The 27,551-nt window shown below is 37.8% G+C and overlaps 1 protein-coding gene across 1 annotated transcript in view; it reads right to left on the bottom strand.

Moving 5' to 3' along the window:
• NAALADL2 (N-acetylated alpha-linked acidic dipeptidase like 2) overlaps nucleotides 1-27,551 on the bottom strand; it is a 227,352-nt gene that overhangs the window by 132,780 nt on the left and 67,021 nt on the right. Inside the window, exon 5 of the mRNA XM_066326482.1 lies at nucleotides 7,151-7,301. Within this exon, the coding sequence (XP_066182579.1) occupies nucleotides 7,151-7,301 (151 nt within the window). The remainder of the gene's footprint in view (nucleotides 1-7,150; nucleotides 7,302-27,551) is intronic.

Genomic DNA, 27,551 nt, shown 5'->3' with positions numbered 1-27,551 from the left:
TGCAGATGAATACTATATAATATGATAGTACTCCTTTATGCAACAATGAAATATTTTCCATGTCTCCATTTCAAGATGATTAGAGGGGTTTTTTTTGGAAGAGTTCCTACCTGTCTGAAAGTGGGAAGAGGTGCTATTATCTTTTTTATGCAGCTGCTGGATATGGTGAAGCAGTGGGCTGGAACAGAGATCAAGTCAAGTTAAATCTGGTTTGGTTTAGTCTGGCTTTCAGTATTTGAACAGCACTAGGAAAAAAATTCAATTATAAAACTAATTATATCTTTAATTGCTTAAACAATCAGCCAGCTGACTTGATGGTGCTCTTGCTGCTGTGCAGGTGTACTTGCAGGTGTTGACTGCAAGATGTAAAAGTTCCATTGTGGTATCCCAACTTCAGCACAGCCAGTGGGAGGATAAAATACCACGGTAATACAGACACTAAAAATGTATGAGAAAGACAGGCAGGCTTTATCAGGAAGCACAATTCCACATATAAATATGTTTATGTGTGTATATACGTGTATAAATGTGTGTGTACATATATATATGTGTATAAAATCTGCTTTATCTTCCTGTAAGGGTCATCTATTCTGGTACTGACATTTTTCCCTCTTGGACACAATTATGGTTGAATCTGACCAGAGTTTGCACTTTGAGACAGGCATGTTTCTGGCAATTACAGCACCATTAATAATTATGTATAGATAATAACCCAGCAGAAATGCCTGTCTTTTTCCCTGATGTGTAATCTTAGCAGCATGATCTAATAGAAGACATTCCTCTTCTAAAACTTGCTTTGTACATACAAAATCAATCAGAAAAAGGCACATTGAATTGGGTCCAAAATGTTCAAATTGTTCAGCCACATAACTCTTTTACCTCTTCCCTATATTTTAACAACTTTTACATAGAAAAATTCATTTTTTTAAAAAAACCCTAAAACAGAAATTAGACTCTGTTTAAAATTTCTTTTCTGCGTACCAAATAAACGCTTAATAAACCACTGAATGCAGCTTAAATTCACAAAAAACGTTTTACCATCCAGCATTTCTTTTAATTGAACTTAACCTTTCATTGAAAAATTAACAGTCAGGTTTAAATCTACACTGTCTTAACAGTCTTATTTGGAAGGAATCTTAAATTCTGACATTGTCATTTTTTTTAGAGTGTACAATATATCACCTCCAATGGAAGAAGGTGATAATTAGACTCAACTATTAGAAACACAGAAAAAATAGGCATAACACACCGAGGTTATTCTCCTGTAGCACTACAATCAGAGTTTTGGAACCTACAAAACCAAGAAAAAACACAGTAATGCCAGAGAAGGGTGTCATGTAGCAAAGACCTGGCCACAGAGCAAGTGGTCCATCAAAAGGAGCTTTCCATCCCAAATTTCTGCAGAGACAGCTGATTCCAGGCAGGCTCTGCAGGAGCAGATTCCAAGGCACCAGCTGGGTTCACTGCCAGGGATGTTTGCTGTTTTGTGAGCACATAATAAATCAGCTCACTTGCACTAATTATGCTGGGCTGAAGTGTGTCAGTAAAGCTGTGGCAGGATTCACTTCCATCAGGACTGCAGAGAAGATTTAAATACCCTAAATTCACTTATGAGTTGGGTAGCTTCAGAAGTCTAATCTGGACTCCATTAAAAATGTTATTTTTGCTGGATGAGAGAAAAAGCAGCTTCACTGGAAAACATTCTGTAGTGAGTCACAGCTGTTTAGTAGTAGTTTGAAACTGAAATGTTGAAAATATTGAGAGGTCCTCTGCAACTTATAAGGCATCAGGAAGAATTTAGTCATTATGTTTTCCACTGAGCTAATTTTGTAGCATAGGAAGTGCTGATCTGTTGTTTTCAAATGATCTGGTCTTCATCACTTGAACATTTCATTTCTCTTCTAAATTCAATTTTTAAAATAACTTTCTGCTTGAAACTGAGGAAAGTTTTGACCATATGTTTCATGATGGCATTTTCAAAAGTCAAATGATAGAAACAGTGCTAGCAAACTATTCCAGTACCACTGCCAGTGATTTTTTCAATCTTCTAATAATCTAATTAATAAAATCACAATGTTTTCAATTAAAATTGGCTTCCAAGAAAAAAAAAAAAGGCAGCTTAGTAGAAGATGAAGTGATATCTGATATGTAATAGAGAGGTCCAGACACTCAAACATGAGAGCCTAAAATATCTCAATGTCCAACTAACTCTCTCACTTTTAAATATATGCAAACCTAACTGAAAGCCAGACAGAAGGAAAAACTAAAACCCACAAATCCAAAAATCTCAGAGCATGTAGTTTGATACTTACAGAGAAACTCGCTTGCTTTCTTATATCCTGAAAAATCTCAAGAGGCAGATCATGGATTTAGACACCTCTTGAACCATTAGTGCTACAGATATTATTGAAAATCTGCTGAAATTATTACTTATTGCACCCACTATTCAAAGGCCAGTATTTCCCAAAGACTCACCTCTCTATTGTATTAGCACTGATTTTTGTTCATGCAGAAAACAGCAGAGTGTATCAGATAGAGCAGCGTAGTTGGTCTGATAATTTCAGTGGTTGCCATAGAAAATGCACAGAGTTTATGTCATAAACCCAAAATAAAATGATCAAGAGTACATGTAACATATATATATACACACCTAAATTGTAATATCAAACATTAGCTTTTCTTTCTCCCCAGCTTCAGTCTGTCCTCAAGGAAAATCAAAGGACAGTGCACAGAATCCTGACTGCAGACAGTCATTTTACAACAAATTACCTTTGTGTTTCAGTTATCTAATGACACTAGCAGAAAGCAAACACAAATTATGAAAAAGAAAAGAACAAAAAATATTCCCAGAATCGTTTCCACAGCCACAGAGGCAAGCACAGAAAATATATTCTTGTGACTGTGTTTTGTTCTCAAAAAGAGCAGACAAACCAGGGCTGAGGACATCTTGTAAAAAGTCATGATGATTTATAACAAACCATTTTAGAACATATGTTGCATATGCATGGTTAAAACCATCACACAACGTTCTATTTTCCAGCTAACTTCAGCTCAGCTGCTGGCTCCAGAGGACTAAAATATCATGAAGTGAAGGACAGAAAGGACAAACTCAGACATAAGCCAGGGCACACCTAAACCTACAGAATCACAGGGCTGACTAAAAAATGAACAGGCACACACTTCCATCCCAGCAAATACCCACTCACCCACACTCCAAGCAGTGGCAGCAGCTCCCCGTGGTTGCTGCAGAAGAACTGGCTAAGCTCAATCAAAGAATGGCACGTTTCTAAAGAGGCAAATGTCAAGGGGTTTTTATGATGCATATTGGGTGTTTAGATTTTGTGGAACTGAGTGTGCTGGGTAAACCCTGGCCAGCTTCCAGACTCTACCCAGCCTATCATTATCCCTATCCCACAAGGCAAGAGGAAAGTAAGATGGAAAAGATCATTGATCAGGGTAAAGACACAGAGATCACTTATCAATTACCACCATGGGCAAAACAGCATCAGCAACTGCCAGTTAAAACAGATTTGGATAATGAGAAACAAACCCCAAAAGATTAGAAGAGCACTGTCACCCTGTCCTTTTCCAGGCTCAGTTTCACTCCCCTGCCTGTCCAGCAACCTTGTCCCCTCTTAAAAACACTTTCAGAGGCATCACTGACTTTGCTGATGGCCTCAGCTGTGGCCTGCAGTGGATCAAATCCTTAACAATTCCTTGTCCCTTCCTCTGAAATCAAATCCTATTCGCAATGTTTGAGGAATGCTCATGTCAATTCTTCCATCTGAGTAATGTTCACTATTCACAATTCTGGGGACACTGTGCATTTTCCGTGTCACTGATTTTTTCACGCAAATTCCTGTAATATGGCTCACATGACCAGCTGTTAGCCATAACCTGAGCCATGCATGACTTCCAAACACACCCCTTTTCCTTACTGTTATAACCTCTGCAGAGCAGCTCCCTAATACAACATTACACTTCAAACTCCAGCTGATACCGTAAGATTGTATTTTACAGCTGTTATATTTCAGCATTTTTAAGCTCACAGTATTTCCTATGATGCCATCTGAACTCTTCATGAAATAATTTCTATTCCCCCACTGCACAGAGAGGGATTCTATTATGAGGCACCTTATCTCGTGGGCAGGGTTCTTAGTGCTTATCACAATGCCACTTTTCTATTTACATAGCAGGATTGACAAATAGATTCTATCCATATTTTTGTTTACTGAGCCATTTCCTGTGTGGAAACAAATTTGATTTGAAACAGCTCTGAAGTCTAGTGATGAGAAATCTAATATGTGCCTGCCATGCAAAGGTGGGTGAAAGGAAGTGCAGCAGTCAAAAAGTTAAAATGGAAAAAGAAAAGTAGATGGGGAAGGCACATAAGTTTTACATCATTTTTCTAAACTTTATTTTCAAGACAATTTTTGCCACACGAGTCTCTTATGTCCTCATCAACCTTCTTAATCTTGCAGGACTACATCCTTGAGTTCCACCCCTGGACCTATTTCATTTCAAAACCAGGAACACTGAAGAAAGATTTCTAAAAAAAGAGGGACACTAGTCTCTGGCAGTCAGAATCACAAAATGCTCACAAAGGCTCCTGTGATTGTTTCAGGACTGATATGACAGGATTGGAAGAGTCTTAAGAACAGAATTAAATTATGAAACAGAGCTGCAGAAACTTTCATATAAGTGCTGTTCACTTCCCCTTCTCTTCATTACTTTTTCCCCTTTGTTAAACAGAGATCAATAAAATCATTCTACTCGTAGGTAGTTGGCATCTCAAACCCATCCTCAAGCTATTTCTATACATTTGAGATGATTCATATGCAGAACTGCAGCATTTAATCTTCATGAAACAGAAAATGTGAGCTGAAACCTCAAGAGAACTCCAAAATTCTCTCTGAACTATAACATAAATCCCATTTTAAAATGTTGTCAACTTTGAGAAAAGATCTGTAAATTATACCATTTCCTGAAGTTTTAGACTTTTTTTTCTAGGAAAAAACTGAAGCATTCCAGTACTCTGACACCACCGAGAAATTTGTTTTCAGACTAGAAGAACCTGAGAAACAAAGGCAGCAGCACGAAAATCCAAGTTTCCTACCTTTTATTCACCAAGTTACAAGACTAGCTTTGGATCACTCATCTTACCAGGAATTTCCCAGTGAAAGGGAGAATGCTGGTAGGAGCAGCCTCGAGATTGTGATAGTAACAGTTCTTCTGGCAAAGTGTGAAGTGCAGATGGTGTCAAAGATATGCCAATAACTTAAGCAGGAGCTTCCAATAAAATCTCTTGTAGTGCTTATTGCACTCTGTGAATCAAAGTGAAAGGGGCAGCCCGGGCTCTCCGGCTTTTTTATTCCACACTGAGGCAGTTTAACTACTGTACATCCAAGGGCATCCCCCAGGGAAAAACCTGCACTCCAGATGAATTTGTGTCTGTCCCAGGCACGAGCTACCTCTAAGCAAGTCAATTCACACCCTCCAGAGAAGTAAAACCATCACCAGAAACACAGGAATCACTTCCATCAGATCTACCTTCCAGTGACAAAACCATAAAAAAAGGGTTTTCTCGAGCATTCCTCTGAGCTCTTTCCAGCTCATCATGACATTCAGTGATCAAAATATAAATGATCTTCAGCATAATAACCTGCTCATGCTTATGAATGCTGCTCAGGGATTTAAAACCACAGATGAGCCACTAAGGCTTCGACCAGAAACCATCAATGCACTTGTAACACCATTGTCCATATAATTAAGCTTCTCTTTCCCAAGTGGAGATTGGAATGCACACTGCAGATGAGACCATTTACTGACAGAAAACTAACCCATAAGGTTTAAACACTGAAGTGGCATCTTCATGTTGGTGTATCTGTTTTAATTAGCTTTACTTTTCATGTAGGGTAAATAAAACATTAAGGAGTCAGCCAGACAGAGACACCACAAACTGTTTTTCAAATAGCTCCATGAAATGAGCAAGAATAAAGCTTGAAGAGTGTTATATTTACCTCTGTAGCTCCCAGGGCACTTTTAAGAACACTGGGTCAGGTACACTGAGACACTGAGAAAATGTGCAATTTCTTTCCCACTGAGCTGTCAAGGCATTCATGCTGTGAATAGCTAACACCCTTCTTTGACAACCAGGCAAATATTTCTATTTTCTGCCATTCTAGGCATGACGTATCTCCACGTTGCCTCAGTTGATTTAGTGCCAATTCAAGTCAAACTTCAGATGTCTGAGGCAGTAACCGGACAAAATATTCTTGATGAAGCCTTGTCACAAACCCATAGACTGCTGCTTAATACATTTCCAAATAGTTAGATAGTAAAAAGGGCTGTAAAGCTGAAAAAGCTGCAGAGAAGCAGAACACGCATTCACTGAACTGCCAGAATGGTGATTTAAGCAGCACATCCAAGTCAAATATGCTGCTGCTTCTATTTATTGTTAACATTGCTTCAAAAAACATCCCACATAAAATTATATAAGAGAGTGTTGTTCCTTGAGACTGTGTTGTCCCCTGAAATCAATTCTGTATTTCTCATCTTTCAAAAATACATGTATTATATATATGTATTTTAGAGAAGTATAATTAATAACCAAGTCTATCTGGGCAAGACTAAATGAACACATCCTATTCAAATGATAGTGGCATACAGACACTATAAACGTTACTTTTTCTTAATACTTTACAAATATAAATATCTAATTACATTTCACTTGAACCTACTGACCAGAAGTTTTAATTTCTGATACTGTGAAAGAGGAAGACAGAATGAAGGGAATAATTCTTTCAGTGAGGACAGATCCTGTGGAAGATGCTCCAAAAGCACTGGATCAGTACTTCACAGCTTTGAGTTTTGTTCATGGGGTAAGAATAAGCAGGTAGTAATAATAATGGTTCAGAGTGTGAACACTCAAATACAAAACATGATAAATAGTGAGTGCAGACTTAGTGCCAAGAGTTTACAGCACTCTGGAGACTGGATTCCATCCTTTAAGCCACGCCGCGTTACACAGTGTCTCCTAACTCAGAGCCTCTATTCCCAGGAGGATTTGGTTTAGTGTTTTAACTCCCACACTCACAATCTACAGAGGATTAGAATGCACGTGAAGTGACTAATCCAGGGCAGTACTCACCAATACTGGCATACCCAGGCGTGGAGGGATCTCCCCCGCTGTTCAAGGACACCATGAAAGCTTTATCAGAGAGGTCTGCAGTCTTTGGTAAGTCACAGGGGTCAGTGTAAAGCAGAACACCACCAAACCCTGCATCTTCCAGCAGAGAAAGCTGAGGGAACAAAGCAGCACAGGCGACCATTAACAACAACATCATTATTTTTTTTTTAATTACTGCTGAGATAAAGGCTCTCCCATGCACCACGTTCTCACCACAGATTGCTCTGTACCAAAGCTGCACTGCCAAAGCGTTTGTAGCACCCTGACAGGTTTTCCCATGGTATAAACACCACCCTGAAAATGCCTCAGTTTTGAAAATAATGTCACTAAAACATCTTGAGATGACCTTCCTTATTTTCCATGTTATTAACTGTAAGATGCTCCTGCTGACTTACCTCTTCAAGGACACAGCACATACTGAGTGTTTGCCTACACTGGCATCAGTCTTCCACAGGATTTCTGGACACAGTTATTCTTCAGTTAATACAGAAAACAGGAGTTTACAGAACATTAAAAAAAATAAAATTAAATAAAAAACTCCAATCTATCTTACCCAAACGTTTGGATCTGCCTCCTGTCAGACAAACAGCTTTTATTTTTCTCATCAGAACATCAAAGCTTGAGTTTCCAAAAATCCACAGATCTGGGCCAGGATATCAGCCAAACTTCCCCAAAAGTCAAGGACAAAATCATCCCAAGTACCATGACCTGCAGCAGCTTTTTTGACTGGAAAACCTCCGTTTTCATAGAGAACTGAAAAAATAAGGGGATTTCATTCCAAAACGGACAAAATCAAACTGCAGTGTGGCAAATACTGTCATGAAATGGGATGACCTTTCAGCATAATGCTCTGCATGTTTGGAATTGACTGAAGACCTCACTGATACAAAGCTGTATTAATTTTTCAGACAGAAGTAATTCAGGTATTTAAGGATTATCTTACTATTCACTGAGCTGCTCTACTGATGACTTTCCAAATGGTCTGAAGAATGACTGCACGTATATGATGCTTCTACACAACTCTGAACTCACAGGAACCTGAGAACTTCTCACCAAGCCTCTGTTTATCAGTTCAATTGTCCTCCTCCATCTACATTTTAGAACCTTCTTTTTTTTTTCCTGTGTATGTATATAATTTTCAATTTATCTCCTAGCTGCTGGTATTAAGGAATGTTTATGCACAGTTCTTTGTGGCTTTATAAGAATGTAAATTACATGAATATATGGCATTCAGTTTCAGCCTCATAAGCATTTAGTGTTCAGTTCTGCTTTACTCGACAGCTAAGACAGAAAAAAAAAAAATAAAAATAGCAGCCTACTATTTGCAATATTATAAAAATAGCAAACTACTATTTGCCAGTTCTGTAAGTAAATATATCCAATATTGTGATTTGCTAAGACTTTGACACTCATCTGAATTCAGATAAGCAGAGACAAGCTGAACCTGTGAGTTACTTAATCCTGCCTACCTTACTCCAACAAGCAATCCACAGATACAAAGGGAGTCTTTGAGGGAACTCCAGTGGGATGAACAGGAGAATGGGAGAAGGTGATGAGCTGAGATGCTCAAAAATACATTACACACCTTCAGTGTAATGCAAGAATAGTGATTTCCCAGATGGTAGGTTCAGTTATTATTGTTTTGTTCACGTTCATATTCAGATATTCAGACAGGATTTGATTGCACAGGAAATAGGGTGGGAGAACTAGGGACACATCATAGCTAAATGATGTAACAGGCAGGATTTAAAGTAACTATTTTCCTGCCTCCATATCCAGTATCTTTTTTATTAATCCCTGGCTTATTTAGTAGAACACAAAACAGGAAATACAGATGCTTTTTTTTTTTTTTTAAGGAGAGTTTTAAAAACTTTGAACTTATTAAAAAAATCACTATAAAATCCCTCAGTTTTGGTGAGAGAAAGAAACTATACGTCTGTAATTCACAAAGTGCAGCAACCACTGCTGCCATGGCTACAATCTCTGGTATGGAGTTGTGTCACACATGTGAGATTACAAAACAGCTTTCAGATTTCAGCTATAATTGCTGCTTTTTAACTTTACAACAGTGACAGCACAACTATATCAACAATAAATGTCCATTGTTGATTCCATTTTCATCTGAAATTTGTCAACACTTTACCAGTCATAAACTGTCCAAGTACAAAGAAGCCAAAGAAGGTTCTGCATATTTATTTTTTTTACAAGGCAGAAGATTGTAGATTAATTCCTCCAGGTAAACCAGAGCACATCTATCCAAATGAATGGATTATTTTAGATTGCAAAACCATCCAACAGCAAATTCTGCTCCTTATGATTTTGGATGCATGCTTTGACCCTCTCCCAAAGCCATAAACATCTCAGAACCAACTGGAAACAGCAGAACCCTTGAAAACAGATGCCAGTGCCTGCTGTTAACCCTTTAGTTATTTATGGCTGCTTAAGTCCTCAGTTTTTAGAGTTACCTTAAAAAAATGTGACTGTTTCAATTCAGTACATTAAATCACCCCATAAAACATTCTGGACTCAATTTAATCTAATCTGAGCCACTTGCTGCTTTATCAAAGGCTCTGTCGTGTACCTGGGGACAGATCAGCCTTGTAGACTCTACACACCACCAGGCACCATTAAATTGCCTTTTAAAGATGATATGGCTGAAGCAGTGCAAAGACAGATTGCAACAGTCTACAGAACTTAGTTTGGCTCCGAGGGGAAACCTCAAAGCTGCTTCTCTGCTTTAACTGCACCATCTCTGAGATGTGGCAGAGGGAACATTTACCTTCTGCACTGACACACAGAGACCAGGTCTCTGCTCCACATTTCTGACAAGCTCTACTGTGGGACTCTGGCTGCTGGCTGGTGTTGGATCCAAAATAAGCAAGCTAATCATGACTATCTGCTGTGGAAAAATAAAATAAAAAAAATAATAATAAAAAAAAAGGCAACAAGAAACAAGGGCCAATACCTTCCATAGGTGGCTTTAATGTGTTTTAGCACATCTGAGGCCAGTGTTCACCTGAATGAACATTTAATTGGGGGTTATGTTAATGATCTGAACACAGAACAAACCTACCAAAGAGAACAGACTGCACCTCTGTCAATCTCCAGGAGGATGTATAAGAGCTGCCCATCGGTGACTGGTGATAAACAGGGAAGAAATGCAGCAGGTACTGGCCTCAAGCTCTATTTGTTATCTCCCACCTGAATGCAAAGTCTGACTCTCTGAACATCTTTTCCCCTGGTCTCTTCTTCTCAGCTGAGACCATCCTTGCACCTTGTAAGCACCAAACAGCACCAAACCAACCAGGTAATCAACCTTCATCATTTTCCAGGGACTACACTGGCCTTCTAACCCCAGAGGCTCAGAAAATTAAGAACGTGCACACTGAGGCATGGAGCTGCTCCAGCAGCACCCTCACTTTCCAGCTGAAAATAAAGTGTGACAGAAGCAGCAGCACTCTGATGTTCTGTGCATGGGAGTCACACCTGGGGTCGAGTTTAGGCTGTCACTGAACGGGCACAGAGCAGAAAGTCACATCCTGCTTTGGCCTCACCTGGATTACAGCCACTATGAGAGCAGAGAGAGCCCTACACTGTTCTCTCACTGCATCTGAGCAGCTTAGATCCTGTTTCCAGAACTTCTGATCCCACAAGACCCTAATGTTTAAAGATAATAAAATAAGCATGGCATCTTTTCCTTCCCTCTTGTTGATTCCCAGCAATGGTTCCACTTATAAATAATTCAGAAAGCACCAAAATCCATGATCAACCAAACAAGGGGCATCACAACACTGTAGATTCCTAACAGTGGTGGTCAACAATGCTTATTGGAAAGGAACAAAGAAAAAAAAATACTATGCAAGTTACTGTGGATTATATCATCCTACTAACTGCATATTAAAATAGCTTCTCATTATTAGCGATTCTTCTCACCATATTTGCCAAGTGGTTCCAAAATGTGGACAAGCCTTCTGAGAACCCACTGCACAGAGAGTTCTCCCCCTCATGGTGTTCACAGTGTCAGCAGTGCAGTTTGTGCTTTATGAGGCACAACACCAGCCCTATTACTGACTAATATTCCCTAAGTCCACTTTCTTGTCCATTTGTGTGTCCTGATCCACAGAAATGACCGAGCCCCTGATCAGTTGGCAGGCAAAACTGATCTCACAGGAGAAAGTACCTCAGTATATTCCCTGCAATTTTAATGAAATTGGGATATTGAGCAGACAAGAGGCAGATGCTGCTAATACACGACTGAGGAGGCATTAATAAAAACTGAAGAGCTTACTCCTTAATGGAAAGGGAGAAAAAAACATGAAAGAAATCAAAAGAAAGAGTGACAGATGTAAAGGAATACAGAAACTTGCCCACAGATTAGACACCACAAAATCCAGCCTCAAGAAACAGAGCTCAGAAAAACCTGTTCACTAATCCATGGAACAACCTGTTCTTTTATTGACTGATACATTATTTAAGATAAAGCAGTTCAGTACAAGATACATTGGCTTACAGTTCTATATAGCAAGTGACTTTGCCATCCTGGAAGGTTCCATTCTTACTCAAAACCAGGAACACTAACACAGTCTGTAAAACTTGATTTAAAATACAGCAACTTCCAAACACGTTCCACCACTTGGAGAGAGATTTTCAAATCAAATTTTAACACTGGGAAAAAAAAATTATCCAGATTTTTTAATTTTACCATAGGTTTCCTAACTGTTATTAGGGTCAATACAAATCCAGTGGAGTTTTCTTACTTGATCTAATTCTGCTTTCAAGTCTATTACATAAGGCTTCAGACTGTCAACCCTTAGATATAGTAAACAAAACAATATAAATTAGCTGCACAACAGGATTTAAGAGTTCTCTTCTCATTTTATTTTAAAAGTCTACCTCTCAAGAAGCCCTTTCAGCACATCTTGATGTCTGAAGTCAAAAGTGCCTAAAAATATAGTTCTCATCTTCAGAAGTCATTTATGTGAATGGATTTCACACTACTGAAAGTGCATCCTCACTCCTGCACACAGATAATCACACTAACAGATATTAGCGTATTATTAGATATAATAACATCTAATATTTAGATATAATAATATCTAATATTAGCTGCTCATTGAAACCTCTCAGAGGTTTCTGAAGGTTTTTCTACATCAAAAATATATTTGTGTCTGGCAAAGTAACAGAACCCTAAATAAAGAGATAAAGCATGCTTTAGCTACAAGCACTTTATAGAGTCTTAAGGAGATTTTTAACACTAAAAAAGGCACTTTACACTACTTAAATCTCCTTAAAGCTGCACATGAAATTGCAAAAATTGTATTTTACACAATGACTGCCTCAGTGTAATGACATCACAGTTCATTAGACAACAAAGGCCTTTAAGTGTCAGCTACTGACAGCAAAGTTAATTTGGGATCATGTTGTTATTCTAACATACAACCTCCTCCACGTAACTTCAAGCCAAAACTCTTCCAAAAAAGCAGTTTCACAATCTTGCTGTTATTACAGGTCCATCCAGAGCTAAGCAAAATGGACACAGCACATTCATAAAATAGGAAACAATATCCTGTTTATATGTTGTCTCTATATAATTGTGATCAATTTTCTCTGTCCCTTCCAGGCAAACCTCACAAAAATGCATGCAGAATTTTATATTCAAAGTCATCAGACATATGGATCATGGAAACATAAATAAACAAAAAACTAATTAGTACAAAAAACTGTACATCAAAACGACACTAAAAAAAAAGTACCTAATGCATATTATTCATAGCAAAATCAAATACAATACTTTTTAAAAAATCTCCTATTGTCCTTATACTTCAATGCAATGATCAGCATTAATTAGACAAATAACTGTAATCAGTTTTTAACTGTTGCATTTTTTCAATTCCTAGTGCAATGTGCAAAAGACATGGTTCATTAATTTGAGACACAACTTTACTGGACAGGTTAGCAGTTATTAATTACTCTTTTCTACTGAAGTCCCAATTAAAATCATGATGCTCTGAAAGGATCTTCCATCTCATTTGACTAATTGGCAGTAAGTAAAATTACGAAATCAGAGCAAAGGTACATTTAAAGTAAATGTTGAAAGATCTCACTGACAGAACAACTTTTTATTTCTGTGGCAGATTGGGCAGAAAAGTAAGATTTAGATGCTGTGGGTATAATCAGATGCTGCCATCCTCTCAATTATCTACTGCAATACAGGGCATTTGGAAGGGGCTGGGTAACACAAACAAAACTCAAGGAGGAAAAAATCCACTTAAGTAGACTTATCTTCAGTTATATACCACACTTCCAAATTTTTAACGGGTTTTTAACAAAGGTTTAGTTTCACCTTGCATTTTTAATACTGCACTTGATGTTTAATCATGCTCCAGGATTCCCCATCACAAAGATGTCCAAAGGAATTTGGTGGTAAAACTCAGTCTGAAGAGGTTTTGACTTTTTTGCTGATCAACCCTCAAGGTGCTGTGCCAAGGCTGTAAAGGGGATGGAGGATGCAGCCAGTTTAACGGGGACCACGAAAAGAAACAAATCTTTCCCTTCCAGCTCAAACACTGTCCTTGCCTGAGGAATGGCATCATTGTTATATGGAACAAACAGGGCTGGGAAAGGGATTAAAAGCTGCATAAAACTTCAAACAGCTATAAAGGCATACACAGAGGTCTCATAAATGACAGGCTGTGCCATAAAGGTCTTAGAAGGGGGAAAACATATTGCAATGGAATTTATCAAACTATTCCTGCCATAGAGTGACATACATAGGAACAATACAAAATCAAAGAGTTGCTCTGTATCATGGCAGGACCCTGAGACTTTGATGTAGTTACTACCAGAGAAATGATAACATCAAGTGCATTTATTTGTAGAAAGAATCTGACAAGCACATCTGAGATTTTTAAGACATTTTTGGCAATCACTTTCGAAACTGTAATTGGCTTTCACAACTTTCAGATTTTTCCTTTTTTTTTTTTTTAATATTTAGGAAATTATTTCTAGGGAAGAGAGAATCCCCTTTTGTATTTTTTGGATGTCCTACAGAACGTGGGAAGAAAAGCAGAAGGGAAGGGTAAGAAACTTTAAGATGCTAATCACAAAAATCTCCCTTTGAGCAGTGGGGCAGTGATGAGCAAGAGCTCTTTTGTACATCCATTTACCGTCCATTTTACTTTTAAATACTTTCCTCTGTCAGGTATGTGCTATCCAAGGACAGCAGACCTCTCAATGAGCATTGGTCACAAATTCAGTGAGTGCTGGTTTGACTGGAAATCCACACACTGACCTCTGGGCAGCTGTGGCAGTTGAGGAAAAACCTTTGGAGACCTTCTCCTCCCACTCTCTCTAAACCAAAAATCATCTTGCTTTAATTCTGTAATCCTTGCACAGAAAAAAATGTAACATGTGGTATTAAGCTTATCAAGAACTGAATGTTCTGTCCCATACTTTTTTCCTGTTTGCTGCCTGCTCATCTTCTATACAGTTTTATCAAAGAAAAGTAATTTGTCACACATCAGCAGTTTTTAAAAATGGAATTTTTCACAATAGGATATTTGGACAATTAAACATAGGCCAGATATACTGCCAGTTCCCTGTACTAGATTTTAGCAACTTTTAATACAAATTGAGTGCATATTTTATTGCCAGATCTTGCTTACCACCGCTAAGAAACTCACAATGTTCAATCTAATTAAAAATGAAATTGAACTACAATTCCCTAGAAACAAGGGCTGATTGGACTCAATAAGCTTTACCTAATTTATTTCAGAAACAAAATATTTGAATTGCTTACAGTCCAGGAAAAAAAAAAAAAAAAGCTTCATTATTTGATGAGTATATAATACAAAGCCTTTCATATTGCTTCTGCATTCCTACGTCTTCAGGAAATACTACTCACATCTAAATAAGCATGTAGAGGAACGCTGTGTGCATAACAAGTACCATTAAATATTCAGTAAACATTAAAAAGAAACAGGCTCTGTGAATGTCCAGATGAGCATCCTCCAGAAAGCCAATAGCATTTCCCAGTTCACACTGAAACTGTTGTTACTGATGATGTTTATGGTTATTCCAGTCTATGTTTAGACTCTATTACAGAGAGAATAAAGCCGAAGATCCATCATGCAAAAAACAATTACACAAAGATATAATTATAATCTTGCTAAATCATCAAGAATAAACGGACGAGACCCTTTGTTGGATTTTATGCATTCTACACAACTTTTAATCCCAAATCCACTGAACTGCCAACGGAGTCACAGACCAGAGTCACATCTGCCAATGTCCCCTTACTCTCTTTTTCTTTTTTCTTATTTATTTGTTTTCCTACCACAAGTAAAATTAAGTAAGACCAGCAGATCAGATTTTCAAACACTATTCCCAGCACAGGGCCCTTCTCACCCAGCAAACTGTGATGTCAGGGCACAAAACCAGTGCTCCACTGGTGAGGTGGCTGCAGCTCCACTGTGCCAGCAACCACAAACATTTGGGGCACCTGATCCCAACCTCAGGGGGCTTTTGACTCTCTGCAATCTTTGTCTTCTTACTCTTGACTGCAGCAGCAAGGTCCCAGCCAGGAGACACCCCAGTCATGGCATCACGGATTGGTCTGGGTTGGGTTAAAGCTCATCTCCTTCCAACCCGCCCTCAAAATACCAGCAAGAAAAAGGGAGAAGATGAGCAGAAGACAAGAGAAATACCTGCTGTGTATAAACACCTCTGACTGTGCCTCACATGCAGTATAAACTCAAACCCTTTCATTCTCTCTACGGTCTTTTCTCAGCTAAAATGTAAATATTCTTGGAGTAGCTGGAATATATATCCTCCAGTACCGACACTGGAAGTTAGCAGTGCTGCACTGAAAACAGCCCAAGCCACCCTTCTGTCTCCAAGATAAATGTAGGAGTATGACTTTTCCAGCTCCAAGAGTGCAGCTGCTGTATGGGACCCACCAAGGAGCAGATGTTCTCAGAACCCACACAGCGATCAGTCAGAGATTTGCAATTAAGGCAGCAATTTGCTGCCCCACGTAATTTCATGTTAACTGTTAGATTGTTGAAATATAGCTGCCTTCACTGGACCTGTGCAAAACCAGTAACTATTCAAATATTTTATTATTCTCACAATTCTTATCCAATTACTAGTATTGGAAAACTCTAGACCTGCTTTGGTTTTTTGTTAAGTTCAAAACATAATCCCTGCTCAATTCTTTCCTGGTCTTTTACTTTACATCCAGGTTGCATGATTTTAAAATAATGCCCTGAATGTAATATAACAGTCTCTTTTGAGACTGCATAACATTGTTATGTATTTTTAAATTTACATTTTATTTAATTTTATGTTTCCAAGTAGAACATAAAATGATATAGTGCTATACATAAGCCTCAGGCATCTCTATATATCAGCTAGGAAAACTGAATATTATTAATTGGTTAATTAATATTTTAGCTTCATTTATGGAAAAGAGCAGTGTTTAACTACTTGGTTAGCATGCCTTTAAGTAAATCAATACCAAGAATGAACTTATTTATCTTCCTTATTAGAAAAACAGTCACAAACCAGGAGTGATAAAAGAAATGATCGTAAAGAATGTGCCCCAGTGCATAAAGTCATTTCAAGAACTATAAATATTAAAGAAGTTATTACAAACCTTAGCAATAAAAGTTCTTTATACATTATCAGTACTGATTTCTGCTCCTGAGCTCCCTGAGAAAATCCAGAATTAAAAAGTAGGCTAGTCTTGATTTTGTTTCCTCACTGACATTTCAGAAACTAGAAAATTTTTTTGTCCAAAAGAACTTATTCATGAGCTGCGCCACACAGGACATATCATGAGTGCATCTTTCACGCTGAACATCAAGGTCTAAAGTGGAATATGTAATAAACTGAAGCACCACTTAATGTATGACTCTGGTACAGCAAAACTGCGGGCAATCTCCACAAGAGACACACCAGCTGAAAAAGCCAACATGTGCAGCTTTTGTGTCTTCCCAGGTCCTTTCCTTTTTCACTGCTTCCCACTCAGCACATCACTAAAACAGAGCTCTGCCTCCTCCTGTGACCTACTAAACAGCCCATTTCACCAAAATGAAATAGGAGAAAGAGCTACATGAAGGAGGTCCAAGGTTGAAGCACTTGATGAGAACAGGGAAGGCAGCTGGATTAGTTTGGCAGTCACAAAGCACTACAAAGTCATTCATTCACCAGCAGTTAGGGGAAAAAAGGAAAAAAAAAAAAAAAAAAGGCAACAAACCAACAACCTCCAGCTCTCTTCAGTAACATCAGTCTACAATTAGTTCCAAAACATCAATCCAAAATTACGTCCTTCCCCTGTCTTAAAAAATAGATTGAAAAACATAAAATGTGAAAAATAGGTCCGACTTTCTGTCACTAAGATTCTTTTCATGCAGTGATTAGGAAAGGAAGACCCCAATGCCAAACCAAGGTCATACCAAGGGTGGTTGAGAAAGATGTGGTAGTAAAACCTTTGCTCTGTCACTCTTCACAGCTAGGTCATTGACAGCACATTGTTTTTGTCTTTCTCTGACAATTCTTTGGGGAAGGAAAGGAAAAACCACAAAAGAAAATATCTTTTGAAACCTTGTACATTAAAACCACAGTTCCCTCCAATGGGTCCACTGCAAAGATTTAGCACCACTTACAGCTCCTAGAACTCCACTAAACTTTCTAAATGACAAACAGAATACTGCAGTTGTAAGATGAATGAAAAAGAAATACAATAAAGCTCATGATCAATCAACATCTGTTACACCACTGTAACTCCTAAGACAGAACTTGCAGAAAAAGTCTTTAAAGAATACACAACTTCACTCTGGGGGAAAAGAAAAAAACCTGAAAACCAACACAAAACCAAACAAATGCCAAACCAAAAGCCTCCAACCTAAAAACTCAAATAAAAGCTCCATCTCAACATTAAGTTACACTGCAGGACCATGTAATAAATAAATGGTGTGATACAGAACACAGATGATGATCACAGGCCCTGGTGTTTAGCCCAGGAGACAAATCTATAGAAAATCAGAGAATATTTCCAAGTTCAGAACAAGCATTTTCTCTTGCAATAGGTTTGCAAAAGAGAAAAAGTGCAAAACAAAACAAAACAAAACAAAACAAAAAAAAAAAAAACCAACCCCACAAACAGAAATCTCTGTTCTCAGCCATTAATTTCTTCTCTTTAGCGAGTGACAGTGGTGACTAATTTTGTACTTACTCACTGCTTGCAACTAAAAAGGCGAAAAAGAAGCCAGTTCAGGGTTACTAGGCAAGTTTACTTTTTGCTCTCAGTAAGATAATCTTTGATTATTAGAAAACAACTTAAGACTCTGAAGGTTGTCTTAGAAATATTTCTGTTAATTTCATCTCACAGTCATTGTTGTTAAGTACCAGACTTAACATTTAAGATCTTTTTTGGAACAAAATAACAGAATTTTTCTAGAAAACACACTTTTGGAAAAGCTTTGGTTTATGTTGTGTTTTCCTTTTCAAGCTTAATTGAAGAACAGGATTATAGTAAAGACATCTTTTCTCCCTATCATTCACAAACATCTTCAGAAGCTAAACAAATCATCATGTATCACACCTTGACCATGAGACACCAACTAGCTTAATTCAGGAATAAAAGAGTAAAATTTGTTTGGGTGTTTTTTAAGGACCGTAGATTTGTTAAGAACTCATTACACTTATTAGTCTTGAGACCAAGAAAATACCCTTATTAATCTTGTTTATTAATCTCGAGACCAATAAAATACCCTTAAATACCCTTAAAGGGTGAAGATTAATGTTTAGCATGCAGGTGAATTGCAGAATTGCATCAGTTACTCTGGGCTGTTCAGATTTAAACGGAAGCTGGAATATTTTGTGTATATTTTTTCCCCCACCTCATAATAAATCATAAAGCATTAGCAGAGTTTTATGTATCTGCTTTCCAATGTCCAATTCTGTATCAAGAAATGTTTAAGTATCTACACAGAGGACCTCATCCCCAAAAGCTATTACAGAGATAAACAGACTCAGAACTGAAATACCCCATTTCACAGAACGGTCATGATTATAATTAAATTGCTCCAGACATATCCTCCACTTCAGGGAGTCAAGACACCTATGATTGCCATTTCTAGAAAAGGGATATCAGGGGAAAATATATTACTTCCTCCTTGCTTTGCAACCCATCCTCCTTCCTTGAGCACAAGCCAGGGAAGGATATCAGGCTGACGGGGCATTTCTTACACGATGCTCTCACCATCAAAGGAAGGAGGAGAGATTTTTTCTTCTGGTCAATAAGAACTTCTTGACACAAGATTAAGCAGCTGATCAATCTGGATGAGAGGCTGTGAGTACACTTGACCCAAACAGTTCATGGTGACAGGATTTCAGCACTCAAGGTGCCACGTGATGGCTGTGACCTTATTGCCATGTGGGAGTTTGACCTGATCCAACATCACCCACAGCTCCTTTTGCTGAAGGGGACTTGTTCTACAAAATGTACTGTGCAACACACTGAAGTATGGTTTTCATATTAAATAAAGTGATTTTTATATAAAATAAATTTTTATTTATTTTGTATTTATATAAAATTTATATAAAATTTTATCACAGTAATTTTTATATAAAATAAATTTAATGTGCTTTAACATAAGCACATTTTTATTCCATAAACACGGCGTTTTTCTGTATTCTTCTGGAAACTTCACCGCACCAAGTTTATCTCTTTACTGAGAACAAAGATCTGTTGTATTAACAATCGAGCTAATTTGAATACAAAAACTCAGGTTTTTTTGAAATTAAATAACATACTTGCAGGTTTATTCTGTTTGCTAGTGAATAGAAAAAGGGAGAAATAGGCCATTAAAGTTACTCTTCCCCTGTTAGCACTGCTATCACCAAGTATTGAACAGTTCTGCACTGTTGGCAGGTCAGAAGCAAATCTTATTTTCTGAATTTTCTGTAAGCCTTGAAATGACTTCACCTTCAAAAAAAATAAAGCACATTGAGTGACAATGTCAGATTTTGTCCTGGCATCTTTCAGTGAATCTGTACAGTGCACACATCAGAGTTCATCCAGTCAGGTATACTTGCAAATAATATAAATGAGTAAATTATCATTTAAATTAGGAAGTCATTAAAATATTACATTTTTTTGTAAGACTCATTTTGCCTCTCCAAAGAGTTCACGTTTTTCAGAAAAAGCACATATGGAAACAAAAGGCATTTGCAAACAGATTCTATTGTATGTACAAATGTCACAGCAAAATAGATTTCTGTGTATGACAGTTTCACATAATTTTTTTTAAATACCAATATCTTAACCTTTCCTAATTAACATTAAACTAAACATTACACTGAAAAGGTACAAAATTTTAATTAAATACTCTGTCATAAAAATTTCTGTACTTTTATCACATGCTGTATCACACTTCCAACCCCACTTTGCTGAATAGAGCAAACATCACCTTTTAAAGATGCTTCCATTAATGTCAAGTGCGAAACACAGTTCACATGAGATACTTGGACTCCTCACAGGTGTTTCAAACCAAGAAAAAAAAATACATTCTGCTTGGAATGGGACTGTTTTTAGGCAGGGAGAGGAGGCCAGATCCCAGCTCTCCTAATGCATTCCAAATGCTTTCCTTGTATCTCCTTTTTAAGGAACATTGCAGCACCTTACCACGGTAAGGCACAGTAATTTCTACACAGATGCTCCAGGCTAATTAATTTCTAATGTCTCATAAAGATTCCTTTGGCCTGTAATCCAAGAATGGCCTGGAGTAGCAGATTTGGGCTTGCCTTTTTCCCTGAGACTCCCTCATGTGAGCACCAGGAACGGGACATGCCCAGGTGGTTAAGTGGATTAAATGTTATCATTTTTCCTCTGAGATTACAGTGGAGGCCTGACTGAAATGAGTTGTCAGGTCAGTTCCCCAGTGGACATTTTATAACATAAAGCCATCACATAGAACTGAATACTGATATCAGAGGCAATACAGGCAATTCCCACTCCAGGGAAAACCAAGATTGACTCAGAAGTGAAATATATGCTTCCATCTTATTGAAAGGGAGGTCTCTCTAGGTCACCTCAAGGTCACCTCTGAGGCTGTGTGCTGACAATTCTTGTGTCTGCATAAAAACTGACAGCAGGAAAACAGAAATAACAGGTTCAACTGTCAGTGCAGTTCACAAATCCCACCCTCCATCTAAAATATTACCTGTATCTACACATAATTTAGCTGAACTGACAGATCTCAGCCCATGCACGTGCTGGGATTATTCACCACTACAAGGCTTTCCTGGGCAACTTTCTGACAGTTTGGGTTTGTGTTTTATCTGATGAAGAGCTTGATTTTCAGAGAAATCTGAAGTGTACAGGAGATGTGAAATTTGAAACAAATAAAGAAAAACTGCAGTAGTTATTATACAGCACCTTCAGTCAATCAAAGAAAGTAGCCCCCAACATTTTTTACCTTAAGGCTCCAGTGACTGTGATCATGTGATTTTTGTTTTCTTTTCCAATGACCATAAGGTAGCATCTTTTATTTGCAACAACCCTGAATGACTCTATATATTAAAAAAAAAAATCAAAAAGCATCCCAATCAATGGTTTAAAAAACCCCAAAACCAAAATAATCAATCACCTTGAATGAACACAACTCCAAATATGGAGAATTGCTCTCAGAAGAGTATGTTCAATACTAAAAATAAAATAAAAAAGCACAAAGAAAAACCCCAGAAGCCAAATACAAAAACCAAACTCACTCAAAAACATGAGAATGTAGCAGGATAACAAATAAAGGAAGCTGCCATTTTGTTAGGCCTAGATCAAGAGAAAACAACATAAGTCTAACTTTGTTGAACATGTTGTTTGTGAATTATTCACTGAGACCTTAAGAGGAAATTAAAATGCCTGAGTTCTCATATTGAAATGCACAATCTTCTCCTGTTAAGTGAAAACATGTTCACTGTGGAAGAATTGCCTTCTGCACAGAAGGTTAGTTTAATGTTTTGGCAATCGAAACAAAATATTCCAAGTGGTTATTGCTGTACTTGCAAAGAGGGTGCCAATTATATTTGTAATGATGGACTTGGTGTTTTTCTTTTCAAATTCACGCACAGGCATCAAGAGGCCCAAATGGCTAAGAGTGAAATTTTGACTTTGGTGTTCCGTGGCATTATGCAGGCAAAGAGAAAATTAAAAAATCTAATGCTAAAAGACACCTCTTCCCTCTCCAGGGAAGATACGCAGCTATAGATTTTAACCATCTATGCTCCACAAAATCCAGCTGCAGACAATCTGAAGAGAGCAATTTAAGTAATCCCAGGGAAAATTATAAAAACTTCCCATGGGCTTAATAAAATCTAATAATAATAAAACTAATAAATTATAAAAAGTTTTCATAGAATGCAAAATATAAACCCGTGCTTCCACGGATGGAAATGAAAAGGTTGGATCTCAGCATTCAGCAGCTCCATGTTTTTACACAGAGCTCTCATCACATGGCAAGTTACAGCTGTATTTGGAAAGGTAGAATTCAGATTTTCATGCAGAAATCTCAAGTGCTGATTTTGTGAACCAATCCTCAGAGCTGAGCCTCTAAAGCCACACAGAACCAATGCAAAAATCAAACCAAAGTCTGGATCTGGCTCTATATCCTATATAAATATACAAGGCATGGAAATCATTCTTCAGCTGATTAATCTGTGACATTGTGGTTTATCAAATAAAACACATTCTAGGAATAAATGTAAATTCCATGTAGGAAAATAAATTCTATTTACTCCTATAATCTCTTAAATCATGTTTTACATTTATACTTTATTCAAGAATAGTGACTTTTGATACCTTTCAACCCAGTTTCTCAGTTCACAGATATGTAAATAAACCGATTATTATGAAGCGTTCTGAAATGAGAAGACTTAAAAGAGCACAGAATGTCAGAGAAGAATCATAACTTCTTCTTAATAAAATAATAAACCAGCAGCTACTATAGAACATGCCATGCAAGTCAAACCCACTACAGAATGAGGGCAGTACTTATGCAACACTTGTTGCCTGAAAAAGATGACCTTTTCCTCTGATCACTATTCCAGAAAATATCAAATAAAAGCAGGATGTACCATGGTGGTCTCTGCCTCTCCTCTGCAGAGCTTTTGGAGGGGACAGTCCTGAAGATTTCTGGCATTGCTTCACCCAGTCCAGTGTCTAATAATTTCAAAGAACCAGAAGTCAGATAGATTGTTCTGGGAGGATGAGATTTTATATATTCACCCCTCTCCCCTATTCAAAGCTCTTGGATCTTCCATTTATTTTCCTCCTTTCTCAGCTGTTGTTGAAATGTGCTGGAAACACACGAGCTGGGAAAAGGCCCAGATGATTTCTCTGTCAATGGCCCTTTTGTGAAATCCAAGCTCAACTAATGCAAAAGACCAGCTCAATTTACAGATTGGGTAAGAGAAAAAATAATTCCCTGCACAAGCAACAAAACAAGGGCCAAGACAAGACCACCAGCAGAAGTATGACCAGTGCATCTGCAGGAAGAGCAAATTAAAAAGGTTTGGATTTTCTGAAGGGAAGACAAAGAGACATTTCCCACTGCCCTGCACACAAGTAGCTGCTCATGTCTGGGTTTAGGGTACAAACTGAGGCAATGGATGTCTTTGCTCAGCTCTGCTTCAGAACAGTTTCCTCACAGCAAACCCATTTCACTTGACTTTGCACCACTTATCAGGAAATAGCAGTCACACAGTAAATTGGATGATGGCATTTATTACTCACTTTTTAAGGGCATGATCAAATAGAAAATTATGCTTGGGTTTCACACCTCTAAGATCAGACAAGGGCTTCAGAAGACCCCACAATGAATTCTTCATGAGTCAGCCATTGTCCGTGTTTGAATGGAAGTCACTTAGTGTCTCAGTCAATTTTATTGCACTAAAAGGAGACCTCCCATAACACTGGTCAGCCTTTTCCCCCAGGAAAGAGCAATCCATTTTGGGAGCTGGGCTAATTTTTCAAAGGATGCATTCAATACATGCAGTGAATGTGCAATTAAACAGACAATTGAGTATATGAATATTTAGAATCACTTCCCCAAGAGAAATAGAAGTGTTTAGGGTTACTGAAGAGAACAAAACTATGCACTGAGTCAGATCAGGGAGAATTCAGTGTTTGATTCACCAGTGGAACTTCAGAAATTTGTGTATCGACACAGAAGAGAAAGAGAGAACAGGAACTACAGCTGGGGCCACAAATGAGTCTGCAAACCAGCAGTGCCTTCTCAAAACATCCAGGGAAAATCGTGTGGCATCAGAAATGCACAATAATCAATACGTACTTTTGGTCATTAACTTGCATTTCCCCTCGTTTACTCTGCTAATAGCACATCTGTCCTTCCATGCAATCAAATCCAGGGGTTTGTAAGCAAGAAGGAAATGAGTAATAACCAGAAGTCCTTTCACTGATGCAACCAAAATGTTAATTACTCGAGAATATTGACAAGTTGTGCTATAATTATGCTTCCTTCCAGACATCAATTGCTTTTCTCCTACCCCACCCCTTATATTCTTCTTACTGCTTACAAGAGCAAATTACTTTTTCCCATTTATACTGTAAAAAGTTGGGTGAGAATTCCCTCTTTAATTTACTGCAGTGCACTTGACTAAGGGGATAAGAGAGCAAATTTTTGTCAACTATTTCATTCTCATGTGGACAGATACAGATTGGATTTATAACTGCACTGGCACTGCTTCACTTTTAGGTGGCACAGGTCACAGTACATCATCCTTCAAATACTGGATGAAGCTGGAGGAAAATTGACATGCTCAGCTAAAAATTATTCTGGATACTAACAGCCTTCTAGGAACTGAACACGGGTCCCAATCAGGAATACAAAGACACTGTTTCAGACTTTTTATTTGACTGCATTTTTAGTCATCAACTATAGATTTTTCAAGTCAGTAGGACTTCTTGATTTTCTTTCCCACAGTACCTCACACTGGGGGGAAAACGCATCACAATTGGTACGTTCATTTTTTTTTTTTCCCCAGCAATGTTTAAACTAAGTTTACCAATAAAGAATTAAGATATGACTTCAGGATGAATCATTAGGTGATAAATCTGTGCAGAGAGACTTGCTTTTTTAACTCTGGTACCATTCCTCAGTGGGTTGGTGTGTATTTTTTAGTCCACCCAACCCTGATCAGATCTGTGGTACTGAGGCAGGGTGTCTCCAGGATTCTCTCACTATTACAGTTTGATCCTTCTCTTCAAAAGGAACCAGAAACCATTGCTATCAGTCAGGGCAGCAGGAATATAACTGAGAACTGTGTTTACCCACCTCTCAAATGTCTCACTTTCTGACGAAGGAAGGCCAATGGTCTTTCTCCCAAACAAACATAAAACTTCTCAGTATCCACCAAACAGCAAAACAGCTTACGCATGATTCCATGAATCAAAAATCAGGAAGAGGCAAACAGGGGACTGAAGCAATCATTCAAAACACAGGACTGATGATGTGAAACCTCAATTACATGAACACCTTCCTGGTAAAGACTGTTGTGCAGTTTTTTGAAGGCTAAGGTAGAATTTGTTCATGTAAGAAGTAGAGGAGAAATGCAAAGGGGCTGTTCTTCAGACTGTGTGATATCTCACAGATTAAAGAGGCTGTTTGAGGAAGGGGGAGGTTAAGAACATCAGTACACTAAATCTAGTCTTTGGAGGAAGAGAAAAAGGATAAAGAATAAAAGCAACTAACTCAAAGGAGAGAATATCTGATAAATTCAGGGCAGACAAAGGCTAAGGAAAAACGACCATAAAGCAACTAGTGCTTTCTTCCAGACAAAATAAGAACTAGCATACCCTGTAGAAATATAAACTGGCTAATTAGCAAACTCTGCACCAACAATCTGAATGAAGGAACCTGAATTCAGTTTGGACCATCAAGAGAAACTCTCAGGATTTTGGGAATTGAGACGAGATTTTAGGAGGATGGTAAATTAGGGAAAACCTGAAAACCAGGATGCTACTCCAGTGGATGTTACTAGATAATCCCTTCAGATCCGATCCCCAGGTATAGTTTTACATGTTTCTATAATTTTTATTTATATTCCCTATATCTGTGGTCTGACTTTTCGAGAAGGGCTTTGGGAAGGGGATATAACATCATTAAAAGTCCCATAGCACTCATATGGGGAAATGTGTGTATATGAAGACTTTAGGAGCCTTGGAAAAAATTCTACCGTCCAAAAAAAAAAAGGGCCACAAAAAATAACCCAACCAAAATAATGAAATGCATATAAAGTGTTTATGTCCCCTTAAAAATGTTTGTGGTCTTTTAACATGGTTTTTATTTGTACATTTACATGCACACACTGTCTAGATGTATATAAACACACACACAGATATTTGTGTACCTCTAGGGAGGGAGGAAGGGATGGAAGGAGGGCCCTTGTTAAATGGAGATTTACAGTGTAAACTATCATCTTCACAATTGTATGTGCTAGCCATAAAAAGTACCAGAGAGGAGGAAATAAACAATGTCGACATTGTAGAAAAGTGAAATTACTTTTTCCAAAGTAAACTTATTTAAAATTAACACAGTTATTAAATTGAAGCCTTTTTGCAAATAGCCTTTATTCCAGGAATCTTTAATATTTTCCATTTAGCAAACCCTTATCTATAAGGGCCTGCCAATAACCTCTGCATAAACACCCAAGCCTCCACATTCCTAAACTTTATGACAGCTAGAAAGCAATTTTATGAATATTTATGAAGGCAGTAAATTATTAAAATAAATATAGATATTTACACAGTAGAACAACATCTTCATTTAATGGATGTGGAAAAAATGTTAATATGTGAACATTTTAAAGATGAAGTGGTTTGGCCTTCAGGGCTTTTGTTACTCTATTAAAAGTTAATTTAGGACAAAAATTATGGCTTTTTTCACGAATTGCAACCCCCAGAGATTAAATCATGATCAAGACACACAACATTTTTTAAAAAATGCATCTGTTAATGACATTTCCAGAGGTTGGATATTGAAAGCCCTGTGCAGTTCTCCTGGAAAAAGCCTCCTGTGGCTTCTTTAAGGTGCTCAGAGCAGTGTGCTTCAGGGAACAGGAGCTGGGTGCTATCGAGGTGCTTTTGCCCATCTTTCTGCCACCACACATTTTATACTGTTAGAATATGGTGTCTACAAACACAGTGGGCAATTTAAGGTGCTCTATCTCACTAAGGTGCTCTACACCACATTTGTTTAATCGCTGGTAATAAACCTCACCATTTTTCACCAGTCACATTAATGGATGCTCCTGGTTCAAGGACATCAGGAGTCTGCTCTGACCT

Source organism: Sylvia atricapilla, chromosome 10 (assembly GCF_009819655.1).
Source record: "Sylvia atricapilla isolate bSylAtr1 chromosome 10, bSylAtr1.pri, whole genome shotgun sequence".
Lineage (NCBI taxonomy): Eukaryota > Metazoa > Chordata > Aves > Passeriformes > Sylviidae > Sylvia > Sylvia atricapilla.
This window is presented reverse-complemented; position numbering and strand designations above follow the sequence as displayed.